Consider the following 18,341-nt stretch of genomic DNA (forward strand, 5'->3'; position numbering starts at 1 on the left):
GGCTCTGGACGCACAGGCTCAGTGGCCATGGCTCACAGGCCTAGCTGCTCCATGGCATGTGGGATCTTCCCGGACCCAGGCACGAACCCGTGTCCCCTGCATCGGCAGGTGGACTCTCAACCACTGCGCCACCAGGGAAGCCCCATGCTTTCATTTCTTGGTATACATCTAGGAGTGCAATTGCTGGATCATATGGTAATTCTATCTTTAGCTTTTTGAGGAACCGCCAGACTGTTTTTCACAGCAGCTGCACCATTTTACATTCCCACCAGTAATGGATCAGGGTTTTACTTTTCCTATATCCTTGCAAATACCTGCTCCTTTTCAATTGTTTTGTTATAACCAACCTAGTGGGTGTGAAGTAGTATCTCACTGTGGTTTTGATTTGCATTTCACCACTGATCAATGATTTTGATAATCTTTTCATATACTTGTTGGCCATCTGTATATCTTCTTTGGAGAAATGTCTATTCACATCCTGTGCTCATTTTGTAATTGGGTTGTTTATCTTCTAGATGTTGAGTAGTAAGAGTTCTCAATATACTTTGGATACTAGACCCTTATCTGAAATAAGATTTACAAATATTTTCTATTTTTTGATTGTCTTTTAACTTTTTAAAATAATGCCCTTTGATACACAACAGTTTTAAATATTGATGTAATATAATTTTTTTTCTTTTGTTGCTTGTGCTTTTGGTGTCACATCTGAGAATACTGTCAAATCCAAGATCATGAAGATTTACCCCTATATTTTCTTCTTGTATAGTTTTAGCTCTTATGTTTAGGTCTTTAATACATTTTGAGTTAATTTTTATATATGATTTAAGCTAGTAGTCCAACTTTTTTGCATGTGGACTTCATTTTTCCCAGAACCATTTGTTGAAGATACTTGGTACCTTTTTCAAAAATTAATTGATCATAGATGTATGGGTTTATTTCTGGACTCTGAATTTTATTCTGTTGGTTTATATGTCTGATGTCAGTAACACAGTGTTTTGATTAATGTAGCTTTATTGTAATTTTTGAAATCAGGTAATGTGAGTCCTCCAATTTGTTCTTTTTTATTTGGGACCTCTTGCAACTTCATTTGTTTTTAGGTTGGCTTTTCACTTCTGCAAAAGCCATTGGAATGTTGATAGAGATTGCATTGCTCTTGTAACTAGAATTGCTTTCTTAACTTTTTATTTTGGATTGATAATTGCTGGTTTATGTATGTTGATCTTGTACCCTGAAATTTTCCTGAATTTATCAGTTCTAGTACTATTTTATGAATTCTTCAGAATTTTCTATATGTAGCATCATATTGTCTGTGAATAGAGATAGTTTTATTTCTTTTCCAATTTAGAAGTTTTCAGTTTCTTTTTCTTGCCTAATTGCTTTGGTTAGATCTTTCAATACAGTGTTGACTGTAGGCATCCTTGTTTTGTTTCAGATATTAGCAGAAAAACATTCAGCCTTTGTCATTTAGTATAGTGTTTTGCAAATGCCCTTTATCATATTTGGAAATTCCCTTCTGTTCCTAGTTTCCTGTACTTTTTTGTTGTTGTTGCTGTGTTTTTGTTTTTTTTAAATTATGAAAGGGTGTTGAATTTTGGCAGATGCTTTTTCTGTACCGGTTGAGATGATCATGTTGTTTTTCCCCCTTTCATTCTATTAATGTGATGTTGACTGTTAAGAGTTTATTATTTAATTCCACATATTTGTGACATGGTGATTATTTGATATGCTATGTTTAATATCACATATTCATGAATTTACAATTTTCCTTCTGCTTTTGATTTGTAATGTCATTCCAGCTTGGTTAGAGAGATTGTCTTCATTGTTTTTAAACTTAGTGAGACTTGTTTTGTGGCTAACATAGAAGAAGAATGTGTATTCTGCCATTACTGGGTAGAGTCTTCAATAGGTTTGTTGAGTTTAGTTGATTTATATTGTTAATCTTAAACTGTGTTCATTTTTTTTTCTTTCATTTTCTTTCTGCTACTCTGATGTGTAATTTCACTCATCTTATTTTCAAGTTTGTGAATTCTTTCTTTGGTCTATTCTGATATTCAGATAGGCTTTTGAAACCTTTAGTGCCTTTTTCATTTTAGTTATTGTACTGTTCTGTTCTGTTATTTCTATGTGGTTCCTTTTTCATAAGGAACCAGTATCTTTATTGATATTTTCAATTTGTGAATTCATCTTTCTCCCTTATTTCTTTGTCTATAATTTCTTTTAGCTCTTTGAGCATATATAAGACAAGTTGATTTAAATTCTTTGTATAGGTTCTTCAGTGTCAGTTTCTCTCAGTTTATTTTTGTTCTTTGTATGGGCTATACCTTCCTGTTTCTTTGTGTGCCTTGCGATTTTTTGTTGAATGGTGGACATTTTGAATATCATAATGTGGCAACTCTGAACATCATATTGTCCTCCCCTCCCCAGGATTTGCTGTTTTGCTTGTTGAGGTCTGCAGCCACACACTGTTTATTGACTTTTTCAAACTCTTTTTGTAAAGACTATGTTTGGGACAGTCCTTTGAATGTGTAGTGATACCACCTACAGCTCTGCTGTAGCCTTTACCTCTGGCTTGTGCAGTCAAAAGCTCAGCCAGGGCTTCCTTCCCTGGTGGCACAGTGGTTGAGAGTACACCTGCCAATGCAGGAAACACGGGTTCATGCCCTGGTCCGGGAAAATCCCACATGCTGTGGAGCGGCTGGGCCCGTGAGCCATAGCCACTGAGCCTGCGCATCCGGAGCCTGTTCTCCTCAACGGTAGAGGCCACAACAGTGAGAGGCCCGCGTACCGAAGGGAAAAAAAAAAAAAAAGCTCAGCCAGAGATGCAAGACTAATGTCCTCACAGTTCTTTGTTGAGCCGGCATTGGCTCTGGGCATGTGTGCTGTATTCTAGATTCCCTGGTATATCATTCAGTGTACGCACACGCATATACAGAAACACACGTGTGATGTTCATTTCAAGGAATTGGCTTATGTGACTGGGCTGGCAGGTAAGAAGTAGAGTAGGCTCCTTCATTTCATCACTTACTTCTTCTTCATTCTGGAAATTTTTCTGAGGTTTGTCCTATACAGATTCAATTTTCTGAATAAAACTTGGACTTCATTAAAATTACATACTCCCACTCTTCAAAAACACAGACTGGGATGGGAGAAAGCACTTGCAAAACACATATCTGATAAAGGACTGTTATCCAAAATACACAAAGCTCTTAAAAATCAAAAATAAGAAAATGAACAACCTGATTAAAAATTGGGCAAAAGACCTCACCTCAAAGACAATATACAGATGTCAAGTAAACATATGAAAAGGTGCTCCATATCATATGTCATCAGGGAAACAACAAGGACATACTACTACACACCTGGCCAAAATTCAGTACCCTGAATATATCAAGTTCTGGTAAAGTGGAGCAACAGGAACTCTCATTAATTTCTGGTAGGAATGCAAAATGGTAAAATCACTTTGGAAGACAGTTTGGCAGTTTTGTACAAAACTAAACATACGTTTACCATACAGTCAAACAATTTTGCTGCATCGTATTTACCCAAAGGAGTTATGTCTGCCCAAAAAACTGCACACAGGTGTTTATATCAGCTTTATCCATAATTGCCAGAATTTGGAAGTAACCAAGATGTCCTTCAGTAGGTGAATGGATAAATAAAATGTGGTACATCCAGATAATGGAATACTATTCAGGACTAAAAGCTATCAAGCCACGAAAAGAAAGGGGGGAACTTTTAAAGTGTATTATTGGGCTTCCCTGGTGGTGCCGTGGTTGGGAGTCTGCCTGCAGGTGCAGGGGACGCGGGTTCGTGCCCCAGTCCGGGAGGATCCCGCGTGCCATGGAGCGGCTGGGCCCGTGGGCCATGTCCGCTGGGCCTGCGAATCTGGAGTCTGTGTTCCGCAACGGGAGAGGCCACGGCAGTGAGAGGCTCGCATACTGCAAAAAAAAAAAAAGTGTATTACTAAGTGAAAGAAGCCAATCTGAAAAAGATACATACTGTATGATTCCAACTAAACAACATTCTGGAAAAGGCAATACAGTAAGACAGTAAGAAGATCAGAGTTCACCAGGAGGGATGCATAGGCAGAGAACAAAGGATTTTTAGGGCAGTGAGACTATTCTGTATGCTACTGTAATGTTGGATATATGTCATTATAAATTTATCCAAAACCCATACAATGTACAACACCAAGAGTGAACCATAATGGAAACTATGGAGTTTGGGTGATTATATTGTGTCATTATAGGTTGAAGCAAATGTTCCACTTTGGTAGGGGACGTTGATAATGGGGTAGACTATGCATGAATGGGGGCAGAGGCTATATGGAAAATCTTTGTACCTTCCTCTCAATTTTGTTGTGAACCAAAAACTGCTCTAAAAAATAAGGCATATTAAAAAAATTTTTTAATGTGATGGGAAGAATTACAGAGAAAGTAAGAAATAATGAAATAGGCAACATATTTAGATGAAAATGTTTAGTGTTTTCTTCTTGGGTTTATCTTGTATACTATAGTTTCAGGATTTGCTTTTAGGAAATCCAGTTTAACGATTTTGTTTGATATTTAATTTAACCTTTTCATTTTCAGTAATAGAAGTTTTAAAAAATTTTACTCTTTAAATAATTGTAGTCAACTCTCCACTGAAATGAACTGTAAATTCCATACCTTTGGCTCTCGGAGGACTAGTCCTTTGCTAATAAAAGCTTTATAACTTCCTTTATGTGTATAGGTTATGTATACAGCAGGTAACAGATTACTCCAATGCAAAAATTTTCAATATATGTCCTGGTTCCTCACTATAAAACAAGTTACATAGGTAAAGGGAAGGTCAGTTAAGGAGAATTTGCATTCATTTCTATTATATATTTATCATTAAAAGTACTAAATAACTTTACATTACCCCTGTTGATATTTATGTGTTGGAAAGGCAGTGGTGCCTGGGCACAGTTTAGTCCTTTAACCAACGATTTAATAATACAAATTACGTCATTTCTGCTTTTCTTTCCAACTCTGGTTTTGCTTGCAATAGATTCAGTTACACTGTAAATTAGATTCTCTACATTTCTATGTGAACTTTTTTCCCTTAAAGTATTAATTAGGTTTTATCTTAAAGTGAAGTCACAATTTTGGGTTTAAATGTCAGGCGCAAACCTGTAAAAATGTTAACCCATTTGAGCTCTAGAAATCTAATGAAGACTTCTGTATACAGCTTTTGACACTGCTTGCTGTATATTAGAGTACAAAGTAAAAGCTTGTTTCTTGTCTGTATATTTTAGAATAACACACGTCCTTTCTGTTATGGGGCATGCATTCTGCTGATGTTATAGAAAGCTTTCTCATCAGCCTACCCATGAGGAAAATTAAGATTGTCTTGCTGTGTCCCAGGGAAATAGTCAAGGCTTTTAAAAAGAGAGAAAATAGAGAACAAAAGGATATGTCAGGCGTGTACACAACTGTGTTATTGGCAGATAGCATGACTCCTTTATGAATGTGTGACTTTCTGAAAACTCTGATTTTAAAAGAATTATCTTTTTCTATTAGGCATTGAATAAGAGGTTTTTTCCATATATAAATAGAACTTTTAGATCTACCAAATCTTGTTCATTCAACTCTAAACTGAGCCTTCATAGCATTTGTTTTGTCTACTTCTATTGAAGGCTTTCTGCAGGAAGAATCTCAGTTGTGACATTGTATGGATGCCAGTGAAATGATCAGAATTCAAGTTTCTAGTGTACCGTGGCTATAATGAGCTGCTAATTGAAGGTGACAAGCTGTTTTTTCCTTCCCAGTTGGTCTGGCAAAATGTTAGATTTCGTTCATTATTAACTCATTGCTTCTCAGCAGAGGACTGGATTAATTAGTTGGGAACATTAAGAAAAGAATTTTTGCCTTGTGTCAATTTTAGAGGTTGAAGTTCAAGTTTTACTAGATTCTCTCCCATCTCCACTTTCACCAATTGTATGCACTTGTGTAAGTCCCTAGCACAATCAAGACACAGCAACATTTCTATCGCCCTAAAAGTGGCACCCATCATGCCACTTTGTACTCTGTAGCTTCCCTCCTTTTCTGGTCCCTGGCAACCACTGATCTGCTTCCTATTTATTTTTTTTTGGCTGCGTTGGGTCTTCATTGCTGCGCGCGGGCTTTCTCTAGTTGCGGCGAGCGGGGGCTATATTCTTCTTTGCGGTGCACGGGCTTCTCATTGCGGTGGCTTCTCTTGTGGCGGAGCACAGGCTCTAGGTGCGCAGGCTTCAGTAGTTGTGGCTCGCGGGCTGTAGAGCGCAGGCTCAGTAGCTGTGGTGCACAGGCTTAGTTGCTCTGTGGCACGTGGGATCTTCCTGGACCAGGGCTCAAACCCGTGTCCCTTGCATCGGCAGGTGGATTCTTAACCACTGCGCCACCAGGCAGTCCCAACTTGATAATGTTTTTGTTGAGGATTTTTTATGTATATTCATGAGACATAAATATATCGGTAGTTTCTTGTGAAGTATTTATTTTGGGGATCATGTGTTACTGACCTCATAAAATAAGTTGGTGACTCCTATCTTATAAAAGAGTTTGTGTAGAATATCTAAACATTTTTGTTTAAATGATTAGTAGAATTTACAAATGAAGCCATTTTTAAGGATTTCTTTGTAACAAGTTTTAAATTATGAGTTTGGTTTCTTTTATAGACACTGGAATATTCAAATTATCTATTTCAAGGAATTGGGTTTAGTTCTGTTTATTTTTTTCTTTTGCTTACTCAAGTTTTGATTCATTGATTTGTTGTATTTTATTCATTCCCTCATTCCACTTTCATTTGATTTAACTTGCTCTTTTCCTACTTTCTTAAGGTGAAAACATTGATCTCTTTATCTGTTCTAGTATGAAGGAACACATTGTCTTTATAATTTGAATCTTATCATTTAGAATGTGTATTTATGTACATTTTAGAAAGAGGTCTCATTTCTGATAGATTCTTGATTAGGGTTGAACTGTACCAATCTACATATTAACCCTTATATTAATGGTTTGTCTTTTATTATGGGTTTGTCTATGTATATAGTGCAACTTTTTGTTACTAGGTTTTATACTTATACAATCAAATTCTCACAAATAACTGCAGCTTTATTTCTTTCTTGTAGTAATTTCTTATGCACATACCTTCTATACTGCATTGAGTAGAGTGGCCATATTCTTCAAGTGTTCTTCTCTAATCCCTGATTTTAGGGTGAAAGCTTGCAGTATTTCACCATTATGCAATTGCTAATTTTGTTGATTAAAGTCCAAATCAATTTGCTTGTATTGTGTTAGTAAGAAAATTTATTGGCCCTCCCACCTGTTAAAATATAATGGCTTTTGTCTTTATTTATTTGTTTATTTATATATGTATGTATGTATGTATGTTTATATGTATGTATTTATTTATTTATTTATGTTTTAGCACAAGCCCACCTTACTGTTGTGTGGATTTATATTCACTTCGTACTGGGGAGATGGTCAAGTCCATTCAGTTTAAAACACCTATCTATGATCTCCATTGCAACAAAAGGTAAGCAATTTTTCATGTGTTTCTTGTGCAAGATAACATACCTCCTGTGCATGTAGTGCATTTCCATTATCATTGACTTTGATATAATAATAATAAAAAAGTCACAAATATGTCTTTGGAATTCTGCCAAATATAAGTAGCTCTTAAGATTTCTTAATGTTTTCAAACTTTTTGTCTTGACCCATTAGTGAAATAATGAAATGGAAAAGAATAAAAGTGCCTGAGCAAACGTATGAAGGTTAAATATTGCTTTGAGGAACCTTTTTATATGTATAACATAACATTTTATATATAACTTTTTGTTTCATATATGTACTTCTATATGTTTACTGGTTTATGATGGGAAATGTAATTTTCCTGTTAGCATTCATCAAAACAAAGCTTATTTCTGAAATGTAAAAAAGATTTTAAATATTCTTATTTTTTTGCACTTCACAATGGAGCTAAAAGAGGGACCAGATAGATTTTTCCTAGCCCCATGATGCTAAATGTCTTATCAAGGTCATGGCTGCAAATTATTAATCTCATTAAAGAGCAAACACATGGAACATGGAAAACAAAAAATAAATTTTATAATAAAAGACTCTCAGGTTAGATTTTAAAGAGATATTTCAAAAAGTGACTCGGAAAGTTTGAATGTAAAAGTAAGGGTAAACAGATACCTGACAAGTACAAACTAAAAGACCAAGACTTTGATATTAATGATAAAAATATTTGAATTCAGTACAAAAATATGAAATAGGACAAAGAAAAGTTGTGCAGTGATAGTGTGTAATTCATAATGAAGATCTAGTTATTATGTACATATATATATATATATATATATATATATATATATATTTTTTTTTTTGCGGTACACGGGCCTCTCACTGTTGTGGCCTCTCCTGTTGTGGAGCACAGGCTCCGGATGCGCAGGCCCAGCGGCCATGGCTCACGGGCCCAGCCGCTCCGCGGCATGTGGGATCTTCCCGGACCGGGGCACGAACCCATGTCCCCTGCATCAGCAGGCGGACTCTCAACCACTGCGCCACCAGGGAAGCCCTATTATGTGTATTTAAACTTCAGATAACATCAAACAAAGTTATATATGACATAGGAGGTATACTCTTGTTATTTCTGGGTTAATGTAATTATCCAGTGATATATTAAATTATTAAAAGTCAACATTTTTGGGCCTCCCTGGTGGCACAGTGGTTAAGAATCCACCTGCCAGTGCAGCAGACATGGATTTGAGCCCTGGTCCAGGAAGATCCACATGCTGCGGAGCAACTAAGCCCGTGCGCCACAGCTACTGAGCCTGCGCTCTAGAGCCCACAAGCCACAACTGTTGAGCCCACGTGCCACAACTTCTTAAGCCCATGTGCCTAGAGCCCTTGCTCTGCAAGAATAGAAGCCACCACAGTGAGAAGCCCGAGCACCGCAATGAACAGTAGCCCCGGCTCGCCGCAACTAGAGAAAGCCATGTGTAGCAACAAAGACCCAATGCAGCCCAAAATAAATAAATAAATAAAGAAAGAAAGAAAGAAAGAAAGAAAGAAAGAAGATTTTAAAAATCAACATTTTTAAATGGGTGGATCTAGTAGTTAAATATTTAACAACAGTTATAAGGAGCAATACTCTAAAATGTAGTTTATAAAATAACTTCATTTCAGATACATTTTAATTTTGAAAATTTATAACTTTTCCCTAATTATTTATAAATCTTGAACTTTGGGAGAAATACAGATTCTGATTAATTTTAATATTTCAATAATCAGAAATGTCTCATTTACATTGAATAATAGTTATCTGAGCTTCCTTCCTCCCTCCCTTTCTCCCTCCCTCCCTCCCTCCCTCCCTCCCTCTCTCTCATTTTGGCTCTTGTGTTGGGAAATTCAGCAATCATTTTAAGTGCCAGGTTGTATAAATCCATTTTATGTTTAATTCCATGACTTTGAGCCAGCACTGGAAAAACACTTTTAGTAAATAGCCAGCAGTTCATTGATCTCATACATTCTTAATGAAGATAGATTCATTTGATTTATAATGAATGAAAATGAAATTTTATTTTCAGATGTAGTTCTCCTGTGACTTTTCTTCCTTTAATCTTGTCTATCTTGATCATATTAAGGATTTTGTGACTGTATTTTGACATTTAAGAAGCAGATTTTTCTAGTCTATATGCTTTAAGAAGCGTTTGATTTTTAAAAATTCCTTTGGTACATACTTACTTAAATCTAGATGATTTAACTTATTTATAGTTCAGTTTATAGAATTTCATATTAACATTTTCTTTTGTGGTTTTTTCCCTCTAATTTTAGGATCCTTGTCGTAGTATTGCAGGAGAAAATTGCTGCCTTTGATAGCTGTACTTTCACAAAAAAGTTTTTTGTCACAAGTACGTATCAACTTGATTTATTTCCTATCATATGCATTGAGTTTATACTACTTACTTGATAGAATCAGCAGACTAATTGGAATCATAACATCAGTATTTCATGCTTATTCAATTACTGTATTTCTATGTTTCTGTGATGTCTTATTTAGTAATATAATTTTATGGTATATGTGTTCAACCCACAGTGCATTTTCTTCATATTACTGTGGAAGCCTTGTTGTATACCTCAGCTTTTCCTTATATATTTTCCTTGAGTCATTGTGATTAATTTAGATTTGTGTAGCTATGTTGTTAAATTACTTAATTAACATAACATACTTGTGGACATAACTGGATTATCATTCATGAGGGAAATGTGTCAGTCTTTCACTCCTTCTTTCCCCCACCTGTCACAACTCTGCCTGGATTTGCAGAAATAAGCCTAGATTCTGGATCCAAACACACACACACACACACACACACACACAGTCATTCAGAGAGAGTGATTGTTTGATCAGTTGATCTATTTTTTAAAAACTTGGCCCATGCAGTTGTGGGAGCTGGTAAGTCCAAGATTTGCAAGGCAGTCCAGCAAGCTGGAAATTCCAACAGGGGCCTTATCTGGAGTTAGATTTTTTTTTTTTTTCACTACAGCCTAGTAAAGCAATAGTTTTCACTCTTTTGTGTTTTAACTCTAACACTCACCATCAAAGCTATTGCTGTTATTTTCAGAGAATCTGTTATGTGTATCCTGCAGAAGTAGTTCTGTTGGAACAGAGCTCATTTTTGTTTTGTGTAGAGAATCCCAATCATATTGTTGCATCTCCTGAAATATCACAACTATTTACACACTTACTCATCAGATGTTTATCCATATTAAGCTCTGAGTAGGAGACATTATTCCTTTCTGGTAAGAGCTCATGTTCTTGTTAATATCTTGCAGTCTATATGTTATTGCGTACATTATATAATATAATATATACTATACTATATATAATACATGAATAATTCATTGTAATATATAGTTTATCATTTTGTAGCCTATGAAGAAGAATACAACTCACCTCCTTGATCTTGTAATCTTTTCTCTCAGAGATCTGCAGAGATAATAATGGAGATCACGTTCACTGAGATATTTTTGTTTTATCACAAGTTTACACCACTTACAAATTTTTTTTTTTTTTTTTTTTTTGCGGTATGCGGGCCTCTCACTGCTGTGGCCTCCCCCGTTGCGGAGCACAGGCTCCGGACGCGCAGGCCCAGCGGCCACGGCTCACGGGCCCAGCCGCTCCGCGGCATACGGGATCCTCCCAGACCGGGGCACGAACCCGTATCCCCTGCATCGGCAGGCGGACTCTCAACCACTGCGCCACCAGGGAGGCCCACCACTTACAAATTTACATTAGTATCTCTAGCACCTAGGACATTGGCTGGCACAATGTAGGCTCTCATTAACTATTTCTTGAATGACTGAGTACATTAACCCACTTATCAGTCAGTTATTTCATACTCATCAGAAATGTACTGATGTTTTAATAATGATTAAATATCGATTACCAGGAAGGATCTTTTATTGTTTTATCTATAAATTAAAAGTTTTGGGGGGAGCATACATTTGTTAATAACACCTTCATTCAAAAATGTAGTATATATATAATATAGTAAGCTTTGAAAATTACATGGTCTATTTTAGCATATTAATTCTTACAGATCTTATGCATTAATGTATTACCTTATAATTATATCACTCATTATTAAAATTGAAACAAGAAGAGAAATAGAGGAATCATGTATGAGTCTTTCCATTTCTTCCAAGTGTGTGGGCTACAGAGGAGTGAATTAGAACAGAGTATGAATATTTCAGCCAGATTTAGATGCCAGTTTTTCCTGAGTATTTGTCTTTACATCTTATCAGTAGGCTTCTGTTGTTTATCGTTAATCAAAGATATGTGTGTATTGGCTTCTACAAAGTTAGACATCTCTGTTGCAGGTCCATTTTAATTTTATACTCACAGATAGCTGTTGCTGCCTCAGCTAAGTGTTAAATTGCGGAGAACTCTCAAATCATTATTTGTTAAGATAGTTTATTTAAATGACAATATATGTTTTGAAATTTAAACCTTATTTAAGCACTGGGCTCTACTGTGCTGTGCATGTTGAAAGTAATATTACACATGCCAATAGATTTCAGTTTTCTTCTCTGTAATAAATGCTAGGGTATAAAGTCAGTTGTCACAGTTACTAAAGAGAAGATAATATATGTAAGTAAGTTACTAATGGAGAGTTAATAATATTATTATTATTCTTTATCCACTAAAAAAAAACTAGCATAAATAATAATGCTAGGTTTTTTTTAGTGGATAAATAACCCTTATAGATTTTTCATTGATTAATACCCACTATAGAATTTTAAAAGAAAAAATTAAACTTTATTATAAAGAAAGAATTAAAATAATTAGATTTGTGTATTTCATAGTTAGAGTCAAAGGACATAGGCTTTGTAATAATTTTGATAGATTGGAATCAGAATAGGCTTTTCACAATACTCTGTTTTGTTGGAGAAAATGGGCAATGTATTATTTATATTATAACAGTAAATATTATATTTATATTATAATAGTAATTTTTAAGCTTAGATGATCTAATTAAATTTTGCATAAAATCATGTAGATATAACCTGTATCTTTAATTGTTTATATCTACGTATGAGTGAAATTTGTCTCAGCCAGCATGAGTGTCTGTTATTTAACTAATGGGTGATAGAAATGTATTTGTTTCAAACAAGGACCTACAAATAAGAAGATTTAAACAAAACCCTGTAGGTTTTGTTTCGCACTGTAGGCTATAATTACAATTTATTTTTAAGAAAGTTTTGTTTTTGCACATGGATGATATTTGCAGCTTTTCTGGGAGAGTATTTTGCAGTCTGAGATTTTGCAATAGAAGAATTTGTTTTTGGAATGTCCTGACTTGGTTTAACTTACAGAAAGTACATAAAGCCCTTGAGTCAATTGGCAGGATCAATATAGAAACAGGCACATTACAGAAATTTCATATTTTCATGGGATTTTACTGTACTTTCACAATTAAACCATTTATAGTGGAAATAAGAGTGAAAATACCTTTAAGCAGAAGAAGAGAGACTATAGTATGTATTCTTACTTTTCAGTCTTACTTGAAATCATGAAGTTCTTGCAGAAAGGTGAATTTTTAGTCACGTTAAAATAGTGAAATGTACCTTTGATTTTCAATCATTTTGCTTATTTGATAAACATATAGTCATTTAGTGATATGGAAAAAATATTGCATTTTATTAAATTACTAAGGCCATAGATATACCATTTCATTTCCTATGAATGTTATTTTTTTATGCCTTTTTTCTTTTTTAAAAAAATTTATTTGTTTATTTATTGGCTGCGTTGGGTCTTCGTTGCTGCGCACGGGCTTTCTCTGTTTGCGGCAGGCGGGGTCTACTCTTGTGGAGCATGGGCTCTAGGTGCGCGGGCTTCAGTAGTTGTGGCACGTGGGTTCACGGGCTTAGTTGCTCCGCGGCACGTGGGATCTTCCTGGACCAGGGCTCGAACCCGTATCTCCCGCATTGACAGGCGGATTCTTAACCACTGTACCACCAGGGAAGTCCCTAAATGTTATTTTTAAAAAACATTTTATTTGGGGAAATATATACAATTATTTAAAGATGGTTGTATAATGAACCACCATGTATTTATCATCTAGTTTCAATAAGTACCAACTCATGGACAATCTTTTTCATTTATACCCTTCCCAAATTATTTTGAAGCATATCCCTGACATATAATTTAATCTATTGTCTATATTTAAATGATAAGAACTTAAAAAATCATTATTTCTGTGTTACCGATTGATCAAATAATTTATCGTCTAAACTCTGAGGCCTTTTGATTGGGTCAAAGGCCTTACTTGATTTAACTGTGGTCAACAAGTGTAAACTTGTACATTCCTTCCAACTGAACTCTCCAGATTTTTGGCATACAAAACCTTCTTTATCAAAATCCAGTGTGTCCTTGCTAAATCTTTATTTCTACAGCCCACTGTCATGCTGCTTATGCTCCATTTTCTTTGAGCCACTCATACATCTCAGGTCTTTGCAAGTGCTCTGTGTTCCCGCCTGAAATGGCCTTTTCACTAGCAGTCTCTCTTTCCACAGTGACTTAATCCTACATGTCTTTCTAGCCCCAGTGTAGATGTTAGTTCTTATATGAAGTATTTCCTGATCCCCTTAGTTTAAGGAAGCCTCTCCTTCTTCCAAATCCCCAAAGATAGCAATTCCCAAAATCTATCCACAGAACAGTAGACCTTCAACATGCTGTGTAAATCAGGATGCCCTGGTCAAATAAACTTAGGAAATGCTGCCTACTATTGGAGGATGCCAGTGGTGATTAGCATTTTAACCTGTTTAAATTTATTTACTACATTTCAATATTTCCTAGATTTATTTGATTACAGACCTCTTTTTTTTACCCAGTACCCTTTGGGAATGCTTTTATAGTGTAATTTTTCCCTCTGTTAAGACACTTAATTTCTGTTATTGTATGTGTCTTCTGTCTACTTGTTCTATCTTTGCCGCTATATAGTAATTTCCTTGAGAGCGAAGTTATTCATCTTGATTTGGATTAAGGAAGTAGGTCCGTCATGCAAGGTATAATATATTCCATTTGTTCTAGCTAACTTAAAAATATTTCTGATCCTTATTTTTGGTTCTTACAATAATAAAACTCAATTTGCTAAAGATGAAAACATTTATCACAACTGTTTCTACTTTCAAAGCATCAGTGGTTCTTTTCCAAGATGTTTAGCTAGCCAAAAGGGTTGAGAATGTAGTACAACTCTATCAAAAGTTATCAGATAACGGGCTTCCCTGGTGGCACAGTGGTTGAGAGTCCACCTGCCGATGCAGGGGACACGGGTTTGTGCCCCAGTCCGGGAAGATCCCACATGCCGCGGAGCAGCTGGGCCCATGTGCCATGGCCGCTGAGCCTGCATGTCCGGAGCCTGTGCTCCACAACGAGAGAGGCCACGATGGTGAGAGGCCCGCGTACCGCAAAAAAAAAAAAAGTTATCAGATAAGGAAGAAAGTTATTCATATAGGATCAGTAGTCATCTCTAGAGAAAGTGATATAGGTTTGAACTGGGAATTATAAATTTGGTGGGTATTTAAAGGAATGAATATATGAATGCATGTATGAACAAAGTTTCTTTCTCATGTTGGAGTTAAGTACACAGCTTTTCTGAAGTATAAGTTTATTTGAAAATTACACCTTTGTAGTGATCAGCTCTTGAGTATCTTTCCAGTATCTGGAGTATTGTTTCCCCTTTCAGGAGCAGGAGCTTCTGTTTTACAAGCCTTTAGGAAGCACAAAATATCAGTTGAGTTTGATAAAAATGAGTGCGCTTTTTTTTTTAAAGTTAATATTGTTTTAGGATCTTTGCCATGTGGTCCCAAATGCTTCCCTCTGTATTGCTGGGCTACTGAACAGTTGAAACAAGCATTATTAAAATATTAGTCTCATGTTGTGTGAATTGTTCATGAGGGATCATTAGTGTGTCTAGTGTTGCAGTCAGGTGCTTTATGAGTGGCATGCAGCGAGTCCTGGTCAAATGCGGTAGAGCCCACAGTAGTGAATTTTCAGTAATTTCTGATTCATTAGGATCATCACGTATTCTGTGACTGTACTGCTCGTAAAATGGCTCTCGTGGCTTGAGGATGCCATGAAGTCTATTTAGTATGGATTTCTTTAAATCTGAAATGTATGTTAAATGTTGAAAAATGGGGTAGTATAAAAGTACAACTGTCATTTCTTGGTGATAAATGATGGAAATAAGTGTAATAAACTATGTATTAAAATCCAGTGATATCTTCTGAAGATAGATGTCTATTATCGTTGTCAGAACACACCTGCGTAACCTGGAAGAGGGTATGAGAAGGGGCTTTTGGGAATCTATAATGTCCTGTTTTTTGTTTTGGGTGCTGCTTTTATGTACGCATATGTTTACTTTGTTGACTTGGGTACTGCTTTATCTATATTATATTTAAATACATAGTTTACATTAAAAAAAGAGTCCAGAAAGCATCAAGAACAACAGAAGTTTGTGATTTCTCTCCTCACACTCTGAATGCCGTTCATTGTAGGTTTTCACAGCACATCTCCCCAAACCCTTCATCTATAACACTCTGGCCAATACTAGTTATATATCTCATTTCCTACTTCCATTTTCTCATCATTCTTAGTTACATATTATTTTACTTTACTTGAAAGCCCTATAGACCAGATTTATTCAAGGGTTGTTAGGTTCGTGATATTGATGATATTTAACACATTTGTATGAAGAAATTTAGCTTCTTTTCTTTGAAATACAACTTCACCTGAAGGGATTTTTATCAACATTTTGAACAAAATTGAGCAAGACTTAATATTTAAAATCAAGGAACACATGGAGCCATTTCCTAACTTTAAATAAGCTTATTTTTCCCTAATTTTTGCAACCCCCCAACCCCCATTCCTTTAAACAGACTGAAACTTTTGGCAGGTGGAAAGAAGCATGGTATAGTTTATGTGTGTTTCTCTGAATCTGGGTTATTCCATGCTTGTAAGCCAGTTTTACTTGGGACAGTGAGAAGTGCAGGATATAGGGATTGGAGGACAGGGGAGCTGATAGGCATACTGAGAATAGCATTCGTGGTAGCCCATTTAGTTTTTTTCCCCCATTGATTGGTTTCTAGTTATTAAAGAATTAGTACTAAAGCCCATGTAGAATGACAGATTCTTAATGAGGATATTGTTTTGTTCATGCAAGCATTTAATTTCTAAAAGAGTTTGAAAAGCTCTTTTGTAATACAATCATGATTGCCTAAGTTGTGTATGAATACAATGATGAGACTGTAAAATAAGTAGAGACAGCTGTGTCCATCAGAGAAAGCACCATGGGAATTTGTGCCAGAGGGTGGAAGGGTCAGGTAAAGAGAGCTGATAGAGAACTGGAAAGGGAACACAGCCAATATGATGAGAAAGGAGACACCTTCGTATTTGGCTGTACAGAAAAGGTGGCCTTGAGCAGCTGTCTGATGTGGAAATCCAAAACCCACGTATGATTAAGAAAACAAAAGACCAAGACTGATAGATGTCATTAGCAGTCATTTCCAGTGTGCTTAAGTTTAAATGCAGATATGAAGTCTCCAGAGAGACCAAAGGATTGTTTAGGAAGTAACTTTTTCCACTGGCTTCTGTTTTTACTTTGAGGAGGAAGATTTATTCCTTACAATCCTAATGTTATTTCTTAGGGTTAGAATGTGTATTTTTCATTTATGTTAATGGTGAATTACAAATAAGGAATGTATTTAAAGGATCTTTAAAATGCAAAATTATTTTTAGCTTTGGGAAGAGGAACCTTTCTCTTTATGTTTGTAAGCAAGGTTGTAACATTGATAAGAAAAGATTGGCAGGTTAATGTGGCATCTAAGACCAGTTCAAGTTAAAACCCTGTTCTTTTGGTTTCCCATCTATATACAACAGACTAGGCTGCCATGGTGTTTTCATAGCCCAGGCAGGTGTTCAATATAAAGTGGACTCTAAATAACATGTATGCCACGAACTAACATGATTTTCATATTTTCTGCACATAATTCCCACCCATTGAACCCGTTGAGCCTTCGAATGGCATTACTCTGTGTCATATACATAAAAAATAAAGCAAAAATAAAATCAAGTTTTAAATTCAAAGCTCATGGAACCTTAAGAGGGTCATTAATCAGGAGTAAGATGGTCAAATAAAACTCTGAAATGATATTTAATATTTTATGTGCTTATTCTTTCTGGAGAGGGTTTCATAGTCCTTTCTGAACTTCATTCAGTGTGTGGTCTTTTGTGACTTGTGTCTTTCACTGAACATAGTAGAAGATTATATTTTTTAGAGCAGTTTTAGGTTCACAGCAAAATTAATCAGAAGGCACAGAAATTTCCCATATACCTCTAGCCCCACACATACATAGTCTCCCTCTCCCCCATTATCAGCATCCCTCACCAGAGTAGTACATTTGCTACACTTGATGAACCTACACTGACACATAATTATCACTCAGAGTCCATTGTTTATCTTAGGATTCCCTCTTGGTGTTGTACATCAGTGGGCTTGGGTAAATGTATAATGACATATATCCATCATTGTAATATCATACAGAGTATTTTCACTGCCCTAAAAATCCTCTGTGCTCTGCCTGTTCATCTCTGCCCTCCCGTTCCCCCCAGCAACCATGGCATTTCCTAGAATGTCATATAGTTGGAATCATAGTATGTAGCCTTCTCTGATTGGCTTCTTTCAATGAATAATATCATGTTTTCTCCATGTTATTACCCAACTTCAAGATTTACTATAAAGCTACAGTAATCAAGACAGTGTGGCATTGGCAAAAGCA

At 35.8% G+C, this 18,341-nt stretch overlaps 1 protein-coding gene across 8 annotated transcripts in view; it reads left to right on the plus strand.

Moving 5' to 3' along the window:
• BCAS3 (BCAS3 microtubule associated cell migration factor) overlaps positions 1–18,341 on the plus strand; it is a 576,338-nt gene that overhangs the window by 120,443 nt on the left and 437,554 nt on the right. For all 8 annotated transcript variants that reach the window (XM_082603192.1, XM_082603193.1, XM_082603194.1 and 5 more), the window contains exons 8-9: positions 7,429–7,536; positions 9,837–9,913. In XM_082603192.1, the coding sequence (XP_082459318.1) occupies positions 7,429–7,536; positions 9,837–9,913 (185 nt within the window). The remainder of the gene's footprint in view (positions 1–7,428; positions 7,537–9,836; positions 9,914–18,341) is intronic.

The sequence above is a fragment of the Mesoplodon mirus genome, assembly GCF_964341445.2.
Source record: "Mesoplodon mirus genome assembly, chromosome: 18".
Taxonomy (NCBI): domain Eukaryota; kingdom Metazoa; phylum Chordata; class Mammalia; order Artiodactyla; family Ziphiidae; genus Mesoplodon; species Mesoplodon mirus.